Genomic DNA, 18,914 nt, shown 5'->3' on the forward strand with positions numbered 1-18,914 from the left:
ACAACACAAGTAAAAGACACAAAAGGTGCGGCAGCCAACAGTGAGCGCTAAGTTATATATGCATTCAAAGAATATTTAAATAAATTTACATTACATTACTGTCATCTTACCTGTACATTAAAAGTGAAGCTTTCGCACACATTTTTATTAAAAAAGTACTGAGACTATATGAAAAGACAAGGTGACTTTATATGCCTGGTCATTGAATATAGACTTACACGTTTTAATAGAAATTTGCACAAATTTTTTAGTATAGTAATTACAGCAGTAATGCAATGTAAAATTATTTAACTATATAATATGTGTAGAAATCTTCATGCCCAGCCTACAAAGATTTGCCTCTAGTAACATTAGGATTTATATATTTTTTTTATCTGTGCAGAACCTGAAACACAAAATTGTTAAGTTACAGTTGTGGCCAAAAGTATTGACACCTCTGCAATTCTGTCAGATAATACTCAGTTTCTTCCTGAAAATGATTGCAAACACAAATTCTTTGGTATTATTATCTTCATTTAATTTGTCTTAAATGAAAAAACACAAAAAGAATTGTCCTAAAGCCAAATTGGATATAATTCCACACCAAACATAAAAAAGAGGGTGGACAAAAGTATTGGTACTGTTCAAAAAATCATGTGATGCTTCTCTAATTTGTGTAATTAACAGCACCTGTAACTTACCTGTGGCACCTAACAGGTGTTGGCAATAACTAAATCACACTTGCAGCCAGTTGACATGGATTAAAGTTGACTCAACCTCTGTCCTGTGTCCTTGTGTGTACCACATTGAGCATGGAGAAAAGAAAGAAGACCAATGAACTGTCAGAGGACTTGAGAAACCAAATTGTGAGGAAGCATGAGCAATCTCAAGGCTACAAGTCCATCTCCAAAGACCAGAATGTTCCCGTGTCTACCGTGCGCAGTGTCATCAAGAAGTTTAAAGCCCATGGCACTGTGGCTAACCTCCCTAGATGTGGACGGAAAAGAAAAATTGACAAGAGATTGTGCGGATGTTGGATAAAGAACCTCGAGTAACATCCAAACAAGTTCAAGCTGCCCTGCAGTCTGAGGGTACAACAGTGTCAACCCGTACTATCCGTCGGCATCTGCATGAAAAGGGACTGTATGGTAGGAGACTCAGGAAGACCCCACTTCTTACCCCGAGACATAAAAAAGCCAGGCTGGAGTTTGCCAAAACTTACCTAAAAAGGCCTAAAACGTTTTAGAAGAATGTTCTCTGGTCAGATGAGACAAAAGTAGAGCTTTTTGGGCAAAGGCATCAACATAGAGTTTACAGGAGAAAAAATGAGGCATTCAAAGAAAAGAACACGGTCCCTACAGTCAAACATGGCGGAGGTTCCCTGATGTTTTGGGGTTGCTTTGCTGCCTCTGGCACTGGACTGCTTGACAGTGTGCATGGCATTATGAAGTCTGAAGACTACCAACAAATTTTGAAGCATAATGTAGGGCCCAGTGTGAGAAAGCTGGGTCTCCCTCAGAGGTCATGGGTCTTCCAGCAGGACAATGACCCAAAACACACTTCAAAAAGCACTAGAAAATGGTTTGAGAGAAAGGACTGGAGACGTCTAAGGTGGCCAGCAATGAGTCCAGACCTGAATCCCATAGAACACCTGTGGAGAGATCTAAAAATGGCAGTTTGGAGAAGGCACCCTTCAAATATCAGGGACCTGGAGCAGTTTGCAAAAGAAGAATGGTCTAAAATTCCAGCAGAGCATTGTAAGAAACTCATTGATCTTTACCGGAAGCGGTTGGTCGCAGTTATTTTGGCTAAAGGTTGTGCAACCAAGTATTAGGCTGAGAGTGCCAATACTTTTGTCTGGCCCATTTTTGGAGTTTTGTGTGAAATGATCAATGTTTTGCTTTTTGCTTCATTCTCTTTTGTGCTTTTTCATTTAAGACAAATTAAATGAAGATAATAATACCAAAGAATTTGTGTTTGCAATCATTTTCAGGAAGAAACTGTGTATTATCTGACAGAATTGCAGGGGTGTCAATACTTTTGGCCACAACTGTATATAGTTTATATTGTAAGGCTACTTAACTTTTATTAGATATTATCGTTAGAAAGTAGCTAGTAAGGCTTTGTGGTCAATACATTTCATCAGCCTTTCCAGTATACTCATATAAAGTGAATATTTTCCAAAACCTGATAAACCTGATGAGGTTCATATCAAACAGATGTAATATATTGTACACAGTTTTAATGTATTAGGGTAGATTCAAACACAGTGGATTTGTCATAGCAGAAATCCGTGACATAATATAGTGCAAGACATATAAAATGACTTTAAACACATGTAGCAGAATTGGTGCAGCATGCCAATTATCTTGTGTGATTGGTATTAAGTAGAGATGAGCAAACCTGAACTGTAAAATTCATAGTTCATAACGGACACCTAGTGACTGGTGCTGAACTCCGAACATGAACTTCTGGAAGTCCATTATTTTCAGTTCAGTGAGAGAGAGATAGATTTTCTAGCTACAAACTTCGGATCCTCTTTGATTTTTATGGGGGTCGGGTTCAGATTCAGGTTCTCGTACCCGTACCAAACTAAGGACTAATGTTCGGTCAAACCCGATGAGCCCGAACTCCGACTGGTCTGCTCACCCCTGGCAGTAAAAAGTCATATGGCTGGAGTCCTTCTTTCGAACAGTCAAGCTGGCTGGACTCACTCCTGGCTTGACTGATGTCACACAGGCTGGGCAAGTCAACAGAAGCCACTGCCCATCGCATCTGGTGCATGTGCAATGAAGGGAGGTGTCACCTGTGCTCTGCAGTTTGGATAAAGACACTACTCAGTTGTTTAATTTACAGCATGTTCAATTAGATAAGAATATAACTTACCTTTATAGTATAAAATGTTTAGATTACATCTAACTGCCTGAAGTATATTGCATATAATGGGGCATATATTCACAGCTGATAATAATATCTAAGAATTCTGTTTACCACATATACTCGTGTATAAGCTGAGTTTTTCAGCACAATTTCTTGTGCTCAAACTGCCCCAACCCCCCCCCCCCCCACCTCGGCTTATACTTGAGTCATTGTTCCAGAAGGCGGTGGGGTGGGGGAGCAGCGGAGCTGCGGGTCAAAGGAGGTAGGAGCCTGCGGTTGTAACTGTGCCGCCCGCTGCTGAAGAGAAATAAATAGTCACTGCACTGGCAATAAATATTCATTTCTTTTATAGCGTGCACAGATACAGCCGCCGGCTTCCAGCAGCTGCCGGGTTAGCGCAGGTGCCCACTCATTAAGGTAATGGATATTCACCTCTCTCCACTTCCATAGGCATGGAGAGGTGAAAATTCATTACATTAATGAGCGGGGACACGTGATCGCTCGGCCGCAGGAGCTGCTGGAAGATGGAACAAGATGCTGCGAGGGTGCACAAGGAAGGTAATTAGGGTGTTTTTCTTTTTCATGCTTTTCTCATGGGGGCCATACATACAAGGATAGGAATGAGGTTCCATGCATATCAGGATAAAGATGAGGAGCCATGTGTATCAGGAAAGGGATGAGGAGCCATGCATACCAGGACAGGGATGAAGAGCCATGCAGACAAGGACAGGGATAAGGAGCCATGCATACATGGATGAGGAGCCATGCAGATAAGGATGGGAATAAGGAGCCATGTATACAAGGATGGGGATAAGGAGCCATGCATACAAGGATGGAGATAAGGAGCCATGCAAACAAGAATGGGGATATGGAGCCATGCAGACAAGGATGGGGGATGAGGAGTCATGCATACAAGGATAGGGATAAGGAGCCATGCAGACAAGAATTGGGATAAGGAGCCATGCAGACAAGGATAGGAATGAAGAACTATGCATGCCAGGATGGGGAAGCGAGGACAATGCATACCCGGCTTATACGCGAGTCAATTTTTCCCAGCTTTTCGTGGCAAAATTAGTTGCCTTGGCTTATACTTGGGTTTACTTATACACAAGTATATGCGGTATATAGCTCCACCATATTCCTCAGCACCTACAGCTCATTGACTAACTGACCTACGTTGCGGACAGCAGTCTACTTGCACCAACAGACACGTTATTTTTTTTTTTAAGGAACTTACTGTAGGTAAATGTTACTTAGTTCTATAAATTTAAACAACACTTCTCATAGCAATGAACCCAGCAAACCCAAACTAATGCCAACTTGTCAATATTTATAAAATGTCTGAGAACAATCTTCATTTAGTCCTGTTCATTTACATTTAGACTATTCATTATAATACCAAAAATCATAAAAAATTATAATGGTGTATTCACATAGCTTGAATAGCCACAAAAGTTTAGTAAAAAGAAAACATGCTTGGGGTAAAAGGCAAACTCTTGCACTGCCAACACATAAATATGAACAGCTTTTTAAAAATTATTTTGGCTCCTGAAGCTTTTTTTATTGCTTAGCTGACAGATTATAAAATAGGTTTGCCAGGAACCAGAAAAAAAAATGTAATAAGCTAATAGACATGAAAAGTTAGAAGATTCATGCTGCCAGAAGAATGGGAAGCATGAGAATGAGACATATTCCATGGCTCTATTCTGTACATAATTTAAGACTGAGCAAGGAACATGGAAAACTGGTTATATGGGCTAGTCAGATTAGCCATATGGGCTGCTCCCCATTGGTTTTTCCCTGCCAGTCTTGGCTTGATATATATTTGAGTATGGCTGGCTGGGAAGAAGCCACTCAGATGACTATTCTCCTCTTTGCTGGCCTGTTTTTAAACTACATTTTCTCCAAATATTGTGTTGTTCTAGAGTAGAACATACAGTAGATGTCCCTGTTTCATGCTGCCTGAGGCTGCCTACAAATATTAGCATGGCAGTTCATGATGGCAGGTATCCCCTGAAATGCTTAAAGCTGTTTCATTTAAGTAGGTCAAGCCAGCACAACCAACATGTAGCAGCATTCAGCGCATGTTCCTTCAAAACTCATACACAAAAAGGCTGTTGGTTTAGGTAGAGAAGTTTTAATGCTGCAGGTCAGTTGGTCATTGATCTGTATGTGCTGTGGAACATGTCAGTGGTGTATTAATACAATTATTAATATGATTTATTTATCATAAGTACCAGCTGTGATTTTATGCATTGATTATTTGCAATAATGGCAATTATATGCCATTTATTACACTTTAGAGGTAAGTGATATTCATATCTCAATGAACATAATATATATCAAAACATAGACTAGTGTCTGTATGCCTAACTGCAAATAAAGCCAAGGCCAGAACACCTCACTCCACTGTGTATGCACCAGATACCATGGCATAGACTAGTGACACTAGTGCCTGGTATCTTAAGGCTAAACTGCATCAAAGGCCTTTCCTTTCTTTTCATGAAATAGTATTATGAAAGCAGCAAGTGGATCAGATTGTCACCTGGGGTGTAAAACCTATAAAACCCTTAGCTTCGCCTCACTGCTTAGATTGTATTATCTGTCATGCACCAGTAAGTGAAGGGAAGGGTGAACTTAAATGGAACCTGACAGGTCCCCATGCTCTCCAACCCACCAGCATTAGACTATTTGTTGTTAAATACCGCACCTAATAATAATAATAATAATTTTATTTCTATAGCGCCGACATATTCCGCAGCACTTTACATTTCAGAGGGGACTTGTACAGATGATAGACATTACAGCATAACAATAATCACATAGATCATAACAGATAGCAAGAGGAATGAGGGTCCTGCTCACAAGCTTACAATCTATGAGGAAAAAGGTAAACACGAAAGGTGGGTGGTAATAGTTGCCTTCATTGTTCGGAACAGCCATAATGTTAAGTGTGTAACAGTACAGACACAGAGGGCTAATGGATGTATAAAGCATGTGGGAACATGTGGGGAACCTGGTTATGGTAAAATTTTTGACTGTGCCACACAGGGATAGTTAGGTTAATGTGTTGAGGAGGTAGGCCAGTCTGAATAAATGCGTTTTCAGGGCACGCATAAAATTGTGGGGATTGGGGACTAATCGTATTAACCTGGGAAGTGCATTCCAAAGAATTGGCGCAGCACGTGTATAGTCTTGGAGACGGGAGTGGGAGGTTCTGATTATTGAGGATGCTAACCTCAGGTCATCAGCAGCACCTAACCAGCTCTCCTTAGTGTTTAACATGTAGACCCATGTTTAAAAAAGTCTTTTTAAACTTTAAGCATGTCCAGAAGTGAGGAATATTTCTTCTTCACGCATGGACATGCACACTGTGCACCAGAATCCAGGAAGTGGACACCTGGCATCAGATGTGGGCAAAGAAAACCATGAGCATGGGTGTGATTACATTCAGAGAAGGACAACAGGTCTGGGGAAACAAGCCTCACTTTGACTAGTCATAAGGCCTAATTAGCATATCAAATGCAAAGTTTAACCCCTTCCTGACGTGGGCCATACTAGTACTGCTCTGTGGGAATGCAATATAAGTATGGCGCACCAAATGTGCGGCCTCATGCTGAGCGCCCCGATGATCGGGTGTGGGTGTCAGCTCTGTGTGAGAGCTGACACCCCGCAGCAATGCCTAGATTGGTGCTAGCACCGATTGCGGGAGCTTAACCCCTCTGATGCCGCTGTCAATAGTGACAGCGACCTAGAGGAGAAAGCACACAGGGAGGGGGCTTCCTGAGTGCTCCCATTAGAACAACACAATGCGATCGCATTGTCCTGATGGTCTTTATGGAGACTCCCAGCCTCAAGATAGCCGTGGGGTCCTTCAGGGTCATGCAGAGAGCAGGCGCTGACATGCCTCCTTCCCTTCCTGTCAGATGCAGTTCTGATGCTCAGTTGCTGTGCAGAAGCAGTATCAGAGCAGCGATACAGTGATGTCCCTGATTGGGACAATGTAAAAAAGTTTTTTTTAATAATCCCCAAATAAATAAATATATATATTTTTCCAATAAATACATTTATGTAAAAAAAACAATAAAAGTACTCATTTTGTATTGATGCGTCCACTACGATTTGCTCTTTAAAACTGCCCCACTAGTTTAGCTCTTCAGTGAACACCGTAAAGAAATAAATTAAAAACGAGGCAAAAACCAATGCTTTATCATCATACCACTGAACAAAAAGTGCAATAAAACGCGATTAAAAAGACAAATGTAAATAAAAATGGTACAGCTGAAAACATCATCTTGTCCTGCACAAAAACAAGCCACATACAGCTCCATCAGCAGAAAAATAAAAAAGTTCTAGCTCTCAGAAAAAAGCGATTCAAAAATAACATTTTTCGGATTATAAGACGCACTTTTATGATCTCCAAAATTAGGGGGAAAATAGGGGTGTGTCTTATAAACCGAACACTGTTCTTACCAAGGGGTCAATGCTGCAGGCCCGGAGCTGGGAGTGTTTAGGTGTGTGGTGGTGGTACGGCAGCAAGTGGTGGTCCTGCGGTAGTGGTACAGTGGCGAGCAGTAGACCTGCGGCGGTGACATGTGGGGGCCACCACTCTTCTTCCGGGGTCCGGCGTCTGTCTTCCAGCTTCTCACTCGGCTCAGGCGCAGATGAAGGAAAGCTGAGATCTCCATCCGTGCCTGCCTCTACATGACTTCTCCAGGAAAATGGCTGCTGATGCGGCGCAGGCGCAGATGGAGATCTCGGCATCAAGATCTTGGGAGATGAGATCTCAGCACAAAGATCTCCATCTGCATATACACCGCCCCGGTAAACCATTTTCCCAGAGTTCACTGCATAGTAAACAGTACGGGGTGTAGTGTAGTAACCACTGTGTCCACTAGGGGGCACTGTATGGATGTCCCAGGAGAGTGGATGAATGGCAAAATACGGAATGACCATTATGTATCTCAAGGTGGGTGGCCTTGAGATGGAGATTTATGTGAGTGTTAATCATCAGTGATACTGCTGAGGTGCTGGTTCAATGTGTCAGGAACTAGTTACCTCCAAACCCACCCAGGGGGAGGGTTTATTAACGCTATTGTAAAGTGTATATATGAGTGGTTGAAGGACCTGTGATGAGGTCATAGTCATGTGACCCGGTAGGCGTGGCTATGGACCATATAATGTGGCCAGGGTTAGTCACATGGGGTGAATGCTGGGACCTGGTTGGTCCAGTGTGGAAGGTCCCGTCTGAGTGAGATGGGCCTGCCTTCTGACAGCAAATGAACGCTGTGTTAATGGCTGCACGTACCTGAGAGTTTCCTGGAGGGAATGGACGTCTGCCACATATTGGTGAAGGAACCATGAGTGACCCTGACGTGGGTGAGATAACGCTGAGGCTGGAGAGCATGTGTAATGGACATTTGCTTAACCTGTGTGATATAAGGATAACCAGAGTGAAGCTATAATGGACGCTATGCTGTAAAGTGAAGTTTATATTGCTTCTATGGGTTTATGCTACTTAATAAACCACATGGACTATGTTATGATTTAAGAAAACACGGTGCGGGATGTGTTTTGTTCACTGCCTAGTGAGGATCCCCTAACTGAATGACAGCGCTACCTCACAATTGGTGGAGAAAGCTATGGGCATTGTTGTTGCCTTGTTGCTGGGAGCAACGGAAGAGGACTGCAAAGTTTCGTTTGCTAAGGGCAACGGTTTCCAAAGGCGTATGTTGCAGTGCTGGCGGATCGGTGAGCCTAGTGAGGCCATTTCCCCAGGAGAAAGAGACAGGTGATTAATAGGATACCTCTGCGGTAGAGGGGTCCGAGAACCTGCGCAGCCAGCAGGTGACGGTTGTGAAAACCGTGTTGTACTGACCGGGGTCAGTGAGAAAGAGACTGGTGATTGCTATAGGGTGTCTCTGTGGAGAAGAAGTATCCGAGGACCTGTTTGGCTGACACAGGCAATGGACAGGTGTTTGTGTTGTACTGATCTGGGTCAGTGGGAAAGACTGTGCTCCTGGAGGGTTCAGTGAGCAAGGTCCTGGAGGGTCAGTGTTGGGAGAGTTGCATCCCTGGAGCACGTGGTATGACCTTGGACCTGGTGAGGCGTGAGTGTTGGGCAGTCTCAGGAGGAGATGGATGTCCTGAAGAGCACCAGCTAAGCCCCTGGACCTGGTGAGGCCAGTGTGTTGGGAAACCCTGGGAGGAGGGCCGCTCCCTGAATAGCACCCGGTGCGCCCTGTGTGTTGGACAGTCTCAGCCAGAGACGGAACATCCTGAATAGCACACAGTCAGGACACGTGAGTTTTGTGGTGTGTTGGTGTGGCCGGCGTGTTGGGAAACTCTGGGAGGAGGGTCGCTCCCTGAATAGCACCCGGTGCACCCTGTGTGTTGGACGGTCTCAGGCGGAGACGGTACATCCTGAATAGCACACAGACAGGACACGTGAGTTTTTTGCGTGGTGTTTTTTTTCTTGTTTTCTCAACTCAGCCTGCGGTGGCTCAGTGGGAGTCAAGAAGGTGACAAGCGGCTTCCTGTAACTCGGCGGGGTTACGAAGGGGACAAGCGGCTCCCGGTAACTCGGCAGGGTTACGAAGGGGACAAGCGGCTTCCGGTGGATCGGCTGGTCCACGAAGACTGCGCCAGAAGGAACTGGTGTGGTGTCGGTGATCGGTGACAGCAGGAGTTGTGGTGGTGCCAGCAAGGACTTGTGTGGTATCATTAAAAGAGACAAACTGTGTTGTGTGAACTGTGGTCTGAGAAGACCGGTATAGCGGACATGGGGAAATCCCAAAAGGGGGCGGTGGCCCAAATCGGGGTGGTAGCCCAAAAGGGGGTGGAGTCCCAAAGGGGGGCAGTGACCCAAATTGGGGTGGTAACCAAAAAAGGGTGGAGTCCCAGGAGGGGGCGGTGACCCAAAGTGGGGTGGTGGTCCAGAAAGGGGCCAAGCTTGAAGAAATGACAGGTATGTCTGGGGAACCACAGTGTGTGTGTATGAGTTTTGAGGAATGTGAAATATTCTTTCCGGATAACGGGCCACAGGTGTGTACTGTAATGCTGCACTGAGAAGGAGTCTCGAGTCGGCTGGGCTCAAGGTGTCAGGTGATTCTGACAGGGTCTCCTCTCACTTTCTGTCTGACCGAGAGAATGGTCCAGGTTCGCTGTAAACACGGGGGCACGGTGAACTATGCGGTAGACAGTGATGTTTGAGGGGCCCATAGGTGGTGTGTGCCAAGGGAGCGGGATACCACGGGACTTAGTCTATGCCTTGGAGCGGGGCCGAGACTTTGTGTTGTTTGATGACATATGGTCGGACGATGGAGACGTTTCGACTGTGGGGCCAGCGGATGCTGAGACAGTGATGGCTCCTGACGTGGACAGGTCAGAGGTAGAACTGACCGGAAGAAGAAGTACATCTGCCCAACATACAGACCTAACGTCTCGTGACATGACGGATGGTGGGCTGGGAGATGAGATGACTGGACTAGACACATGGTCAGAGGGTAACTGGAGGGTTCACTCAACTGGTGGGACTGACCCAGTGGTACCCTTTGACAATATAATTAAAGAGGCAGTGGTGAGACACGTGCTGGCCAAAAGAGAACAGGATCATGAGATACAGTTAATAAAAGACGGTGGAAGAACATCTCGAACAAGAAAGAGTCCGGAGACAAATGGCCGAGCACAGGGTGGAGGAGCTCGAGAAAGAAGTCTTGAAGCTCAAAGAAATTGTAAGAGGTCTTCTGCGGGAAAAGAGCTTGGACGGTGATGTACAGTGGACGGATCCGATTGGTGGTGGGATGAAGCTGCCGGAGCCCGCCTTGGCAGAGGGTCATGAAGAGATGAGATCTCGTGAGGTTGAGGAGCGGAGAACTGAAGAAAACAGTCACCCAGTAGGGGCAAATGTAGTGAGGGAAGTGTCCTTGGTAAAGCCAGAGCCTCCTGGTCAGGAAGAGAGCAAGACCTCGACCTTCAAGTTTGTGATTGATGTACGAGAAGACATGCCAAAAGCCTGTGCTGAGGAAGGTGTTCATGAGGCTTTGAAAGAGGCGGTCAAAGCATGTACGGTGCACTGGGCGCCTGACACTCGGCAGTTGGTGATAATATCAGCAGCCAGGGAAAACACAGCAAAGCGGTTAGCTGTCCTGAAAAACATGCATCTGCAATGTCTTCACACCAAACAGCTGGTTAGGCGGAGTAATATGATAGCTGCTCGACGCCTAGAATTAGCAAGGGAGGCTATGGATCGGCTGGGCTTGCGGAAAGATGTAGTTCCGGTACCCAAAGGTCTAATTGGGAGAATCATTGGAAGATTCGGGAAGGTAATGCAAGACCTTGTGAATATCTCCGGTGTGGTGAGGGTGAGGATTCCTCCTGATGAGGAAGACCAGGTATCCAGTGAAGTGGGTAGGATTCCCATCATGGTGGTCGGCTCCATGGAAAGCCTGAGAGACTTTCGGATGCTCGTGGAGTATCGAGTGGGGTACCTGCAAGAAATTGAGCAGTTGAGGCTGGACCGCCGGCGAATTAATAAAGAAGTACGGAATACCAGGTGGCAGCCGCCTGCATCCCAAGATGTAAGGACCCAAAGGGTTCCACCAAGAAGTGACAGGGCAGATGGCCGAAGAATGTCAGCAAGTGGCAGTTCCATGGGCCGTACGGCGTTGAGAGACCGCAGTTCCTGCGAGACCCTGAATGAGTCAGACTCAGGCCAGACAGTAGGCCCGATTAAGACTGATGACCTTTCCAACCGGGGGGGCTGGTCGGGGAACGGAACAAACAGAGAGGAATGTGGTGACTAGACAGTGTCTGATGACGCAGACAGACTGTAGCTGGAGGGCCAAAGATCAGGGCCGATATTCTGACCGCTGGGGGCGGGGGAGGCCTAACGTAGAGGTGAGGCTGCATGATAGATGGAGACGGTTCTCTCGACCTATGGGGCAAGGTGTAATGAGTGCCCAGTCTCGAGAGCCTGATGTGATGTTGTGTGTTCAAACCCACAAGTTTGAACAGAGGGGGAGGTATGTGGTGTAGTTACCACTGTGTCCACTAGGGGGCACTGTATGGATGACCCAGGAGAGTGGATGAATGGCGAAATATGGAATGACCGTTATGTATCTCAAGGTGGGTGACCTTGAGATGGAGATTTATGTGTGTGTTAATCAGCAGTGATACTGCTGAGGTGCTGGTTCAATGTGTCAGGAACTAGTTACCTCCAAACCCACCCAGGGGGTGTGTTTATTAAAGCTATTATAAAGTGTATATGTGAGTGGTTGAAGGACCTGTGATGAGGTCATAGTCATGTGACCCGGTGGGCGTGGCTATGGACCATATAATGTGGCCAGGGTGAGTCACATGGGGTGAATGCTGGGACCTGGTTGGTCCAGTGTGGAAGGTCCCATCTGAGTGAGATGGGGCTGCCTTCTGACAGCAAGTGAACACTGTGTTAATGGCTGCACATGCCTGAGAGTTCCCTGGAGGGAATGGATGTCTGCCGCATGTTGGTGAAGGAACCATGAGTGACCCTGACGTGGGTGAGATAATGCTGAGGCTGGAGAGCCTGTGTAATGGACATTTGCTTAACCTGTGTGAAATAAGGATAACCAGAGTGAAGCTATAATGGACACTATGCTGTAAAGTGAATTTTATATTGCTTCTATGGGTTTATGCTGCTGAATAAACCGCATGGACTATGTTATGATTTATGAAAACACGGTGCGGGATGTGTTTTGTTTGCTGCTTAGTGAGGATCCCCTAACTGAATGACAGCACTACCTCACAGGGGGATATGGGCTGTCACAAAATGTTGGCGGAGCCCCCGCACCATCGAAAACCCAAAGCGCCACTCTTGCCTCCTCCAGCTGCGACCCTGCTCCACTGTGGCCTACACAACTGAACACCCACAGTGCCACTCTTGCTCCTCCAGCTGTGACCTTGCTCCATTGCGGACTGCAACACCGAACACCCCTCTCTCCCAGTCTGAGGTGCGTAGCATCGCCCCACTCCTGCCTCCGCCAGCAGCGACCCTGGGACCCTGCTTCACCATAGCCACCACCCCTGGTAAGAAATAAGACACCTGGATTGTAAGAAGCACCACCATTTTATTAAAAATAGGGTTTTTTTCAATTTTTCTCCTCAAAATTTGGGGAGCGTCTGATGCATTTTATAAACCACAATACGGTAATAATTTTTTCCATAAAATAGTTTTTATTATGTAAAAGCACCAAAACATAAAAAAAACATATAAATTGGGTATCACTGTAATCGTACTGACCCGAAGAATAAAGCTGCCTTACCAATTTTACAATAAGCGGAACGGTATAAAAAATATTCTCAAAAAGCAATTCCTAAATTGTTGCTTTTTGTTCATTCTGTCTTCCAAAAATCGGAATAGAAAGTGATCAAAAAATGTCATGTGCCCAAAAATGGTACCAATAAAACATCAGCTCATCCCACAAAAAATAAGCTATAGCATGACTCTATCAGCAGAAATATGGAAAAATTATAGCTCTCAAAATGTGGTGATGGAAAATCTAGTTTTCACAATAAAAAGCATTTTTTAGTGTGTGACAACAGCCAAACATAAAAACCCGATATAAATCTGGTATCGCTGCAATCACACTGACCCGAAGAATAAAGTCGCCTAATCACTTACACTGCATGAGGAACGGTGTAAAAATTAAATAAAACCAATTCTTCACCTGCTGTGGATTTTTGCATTATACCTCCCAAAGATTGCAGTAAGGCGCACATTTATCCTGCACGCTGAGCGCTTACACCGGGGTTTCCATGTAAATCTCTGAAATACATGATTCCCGCGGATCCCTTAACAGGAGATTCCCTATAATGAGTCACATGGAGGCACTGTGGACGCCATAGGAACTCTGATCCGGCAGTGTCTATCTTTTTAGAATTGCATAAAAGTGCTGTAGGCCACAGTTTTTTGCACTCCTGAACTCATGTTCCCAATATACTGTAAGTTTCAACTCAATCCACAAAAAAGCAAGTCCCCACTTAGATATGTCATCTGTTAATGGTAATATAGGAGGCTTCCATGTTACTGGTAGTAAAAAGGCTTTGGAAAAACAAAATGGCTTGTCATCCTCCAAAAGAAATTCAGCGCTCTCAAATCTAAACGCCCTCCCCCACAGTGTACCTAAACCACATTTAGAGCCCATATGTTTGGCATTTCTATAGTGACGAGAGCCTGCCTAATTTATGGTACGTGTCTCCAGAAGTATGAGCTTGGCATAATGTACTGGTTACTACAGCGTACTGGTCATTACAATGGCAGTTTGCAATTTTCACGCAGCAAAATCCACTACTGCTTGTTTCTGGAAAACACCCATGGAGTCAAAATCGTTACTACACCTGTAGATAAATTCCCAAAGGGGTAATTTTTCAAAATGGGGTAACTTGAGAGGAGATTCTGGTTTTCTAGCACTTAGGGGCTCTGTATATGGCGTTGGCAAATTATTCTAGGAAAATCTGTGCTCAGGGAGGAAAATGTACAGCCACATGTAGGGTATTTTTACATTCAGCAGAAATAGTAGGACCAAGTTTAGTGGCATTTTTACCATTTTCCCTGTATGCAAATGTAAAATTTGGAGCTAGCACACAATGTTGGTGGTAAAAATGTAAATTATTTTTTCATAACTGCTCAATGGTATAAATTTCTGTGACAAACCTGTGGTGTCAATATAATCACTGCACCCCTAGATGAATTTATTGAGAGGTTTAGTTTGTAAAACGGGGTCATTTATCAGGGGTTCTGCTGATCTGGCACCTCAGGGGCTCTGCCAGTGACAAATGGCACCCACAAACCAGTGTAGCAAAATCTGTACTATAATATGGCACAACTTTCCTTCTGAGCTTTTCACTGTGTCTCAGAGGTAGTTTTCAACCACATATGGGGTATCTGTGAACTCAGGGAAAAATGGACCCCAAAATTTGTTTTGCAATTTCTACTGTTACCCTTGTGGAAATAGAAATTTGGAGCTAAAAAAGATTTTTGCAGAAAAAATGTTTTTTTTTCTTTTATATTTTCATAGCTTAATGTTATAAACTTCTGTGAAGCACCTGGGGGTTCATGGTGTTCAATGCACATCTAGATAAGTTCCAAAGGGGTCTAGCTTTCAAAATGGTGTCACTTGTGGGGGGTTTCCACTGTTTAGGCACATCAGCGGCTCACCAAACATGACATGGCAACCACTAATATTGCAGCAAATTTTACAAAAATTCAAATGGCGCTCTTTTCCTTACAAACACTGTCGTGCACCCAAACAGTTGTTTTCCTCCACATATTGGGTGTCAGCGCACTCAGAAGAAATTGCACAACAAATTGTATGGAGCAATTTCTCCTTATATACCTGGGAGAAATGGGATATTTTTTAGTTTCTCGGCTCTATGTTATAAGCTTCTGTGAAGCACCTGTGGGTTCAAGATGCTCAATACACATGTAGATAAGTTCCCTAATTGGTCTAGTTTCCAAAATTGTGTCAATTGTTGGGAGTTTTCACTGTTTAGGCATGTAAGGGCTCTCTAAACATGACATGGCATCAGCCATTATGCCAGCAAATTTTACATTCAAAAAGTGAAATGGCACGCCTTCCCTTCCGAACTCTGCCGTATGCCCAAACAGTAGATTTCCCCCACATATGGGGAATCGAAAAAACAGAAGAAATTGCACAACAAATTGTATGGTCCATATTCTCCTGTTACTCTTGTGAAAGTGAAAAAAAATAAAAAATAAAAAGTAAATGTTTATTTTTTCATTCCACACTCCAAAAATTGCTGTGAAGCGCCTGAAGGGTTAATAAACTTCTTGAATGTGGTTTTGAGTACCTTGAGAGGTGCAGTTTTTAGAGTGGTGTCACTTTTTGGTATTTTCTGTCATATGGACCCCTCAAAGTCACTTCAAATGTGAGGTGGTCCCTAAAAAAATGGTTTTGCAAATTTGGGTTTAAAAATGAGAAATTGTTGGTCACATTTTATCCCTTATAACGTCCTAACGAAAAAAAATGTTTCAAAAATTGTGCTGATGTAAAGTAGACATGTAGGAAATGTTATTTATTAACTATTTTGGGTGATTTGACTCTGTTTAAGGGCATAAAATTAAAATTTTAAAAATTGCAACATTTTCTAAATTTTTGCCAAATTTCCATTTTTTTCACAAATAAATGCAAGTCATATCAAGGAAATTTTACCACTATTATGAAGTGCAATATGTCATGAGAAAACCATCTTAGAATCAGTTGGATCCATTGAAGCTTTCCAGAGTCACAACCTCAAAGTTACAGTGGTCAGAATTGTAAAAATTGGCTTGGTCAGGAAGGTGAAAACAGGCTTTGGAGCGAAGAAATTAAAAAAAAAATTTTAAGCAAGGGTCTAGGTGTTAAACATTATAGAGGGCTGGTTAGGCAGGGTATTTAGCTACAAATAGTCTATAGCTGGAGGGTTTGAGGGCATGGGGGATCCATCAGAATCCCTTTAAGTCACAGAAATCACAGGTCAAACCAAGGATCAAATTGAGAAGCACCTTGGGGCATATAAAGTCACAGCTAGAGGGTTAGGATTATATGTTTGAGGCCAAGTACAATGCATGAATAAGTATTTCCAGCAATTCGCTTCACCCTTTGCAAACTGTAAAGAAAAGAAAGGGATATATAATGTACACTTCATATTAATACTCCAGGGAAAAGTCTATTGAAAACTCTGGTGATACTGTAGAATAAGCCATAGGGTTAATTCCCTTCCTTTCGTCTACTTTGTAAATGTGATTGAATATATTGTACATCATTGACTGCTTGATGCCACCATCTGGAATGAGAAAGGCAAAGCATGACCTTTCAACTAGTAAATCATTGTACATGACAGATATTTCTCAATTAACTATTCTCTGCAAGTGTAGAACAGCAAAACAACATTGATTGAAGGGAAGACCTATGCCGCTGGTGATTTACCATGTTGTATAATTCACCACCCAATGATACAGGAAGAGATTAACAAGGTAATGGTAATAGATTCTCACTGTCACTTACATACACTACATTGTCAAGTTGTACATTGACAATTTCAACAACAGTTTCTATACTTACAAGTTAAATTTCTCATCCCACACTGGATTTAGGTTTCCAAAAATAGTTTTGGTTCTTCTCTTAGTTTTTCCAACTTGGACTGTCACATATGGGTCACTTGACCCTGTTTTATCTTTTGCTTGTAACCCCTGAGCACAAAGAACTGCAAAATACGGAAAATATTTATTTCAATGCAGATTATCTAATACATAAACACAATAAGTGTTGTAATCAATGCTGAATAGAGTTTCTAAATTTTACACAAAATGTTCAAACAGCATACTTCACTACGTACACAAAGTATTAGTCTGAAAGAGTGAAATGAAAAAACAAGATTATTTCAGAGTTCCTTGTACTGCCCATTTCAGCTGTACATTATTAATAAAACTACTAGTATATAGCGGTATTATGCAGGTTTTTCAAATATTTTCACCCAATACTCTTTTTAGTATACTCTCAGAAATACTCTGCATAAACAATTTTACTTGTAACATATAAAAAGTCACAAAAAAACTACATGGAAAAATACAAAAAAAAAAAGTTGTCAAACTCCCAAAATACCCTTTGAGGCAACTTTAACATGGACATATATTGGTCAGTATTTTAGGCGCATTACCCAGAACACAACAAAACTTTACAGTAAAGTGTTCCTTATTTTTAAGTATGCAAAAAAATGCTCACCAAATCACATCCATGTGAATGTGACATAATTTGGAGATCCATTTCCAGAACTGAGGAATAGCTACCAATGTGTTTGACTGTTGGGACTTCTGCCATTAGTATAAAAAATACTCAGACATCCACCAATCATGACAAAAGGTGACACCATCATTGACTATGCAACTGACAAAGGTAGCCAAGAACTGTACTTGGCTATTTTCATCAGACTTCAAATGGAGTGGCACAGGTGCGGACTGGGGCTGAAAATCAACCCTGGCATTTGAAATCACACAGGCCCATGCTGTCCTCATCCCAAAGCACCAGCTGGGATTTATTATTAATATTATCTGGATGGAGGAGAGCAAGATTTACTACAAGTCCAATATCTCTAATGATACCTGTGGCCTGCTGGGGTAAGTGACACAGTCAGTGACTTTGTGTTCCGTCACAACTCTTAAGAGTATAGGTGCCTTGAGAACATTGATTCTGTTAACAACGTAGCAGACAAGGTGGCTCATGACCAGACAGGCCCTACTGGCATTTGACAGAATTGCCAGATGACCAGTCCGGCCCTTGAGCGGCATCAAACATGAACAATCTACTCCATTAAAATACTTATCAACAATCTTGTAGCTTGACCAAATGTTATGATTTTGAGAACACCCCTTTACATTTGAAAACTCAATCTACAGTTTGTCCCAATGCAAAATCTTTTGAGAATGTAAATAAAACTAATTAAGTGTCAATGAAACTCACTGTTGATAGGATTTCTACTTGTTGTCATCTAACGGACACATCCTTCTTTACATCCAGAGGCTGAAAAAGTTCCCTCAACACATACAGCTGATAAGGCTGCATGGCTTGTTACAGTGTATCAGTCTCTCTTGTAACAAATCTCACACCATTATGAGGATTGGTAGAGACAGCAAGCAGAAAAGCTATAAAGGTCTGAATTCTTCTATTTTTTAGAGATTAATGCTAACAAATATTTCTTTGGGCAGGCAAAAAAAAATCTCAATGTTTTCCATTGTTATGTCTCTCGAGATACAATCAAATAAATAGAAGGATCCTAAGCCATGTCTATGCCGTTATCTATGAAACCAGCTATGTTCTTGATGCACCCAGCGTTATCGCTCTCCTGACTCTAATCCATCTACGCCTAATCCAGGTGAAAGATGGAATTTCAGTGTAGCAAGCACCTATTGAATAAGCAGACATACTCTTTGAAATGGAAAAAATACACCTAGCCCCACATGTGCTTTTTAAATGGAATAAACAAGATTTCTGATGTTAAAGGAAATTTGAATTAGAAATATT

At 43.1% G+C, this 18,914-nt stretch overlaps 1 protein-coding gene across 1 annotated transcript in view; it reads right to left on the reverse strand.

Moving 5' to 3' along the window:
- The window catches only part of UNC13C (unc-13 homolog C), a 1,077,413-nt gene that overhangs the window by 666,106 nt on the left and 392,393 nt on the right, over window positions 1-18,914 (reverse strand). Inside the window, exon 11 of the mRNA XM_073568403.1 lies at window positions 16,959-17,100. Within this exon, the coding sequence (XP_073424504.1) occupies window positions 16,959-17,100 (142 nt within the window). The remainder of the gene's footprint in view (window positions 1-16,958; window positions 17,101-18,914) is intronic.

The sequence above is a fragment of the Dendrobates tinctorius genome, unplaced genomic scaffold (genome assembly GCF_039654945.1).
Source record: "Dendrobates tinctorius isolate UK_male_01 unplaced genomic scaffold, ASM3965494v1 ptg000022l, whole genome shotgun sequence".
Taxonomy (NCBI): Eukaryota; Metazoa; Chordata; class Amphibia; order Anura; family Dendrobatidae; genus Dendrobates; species Dendrobates tinctorius.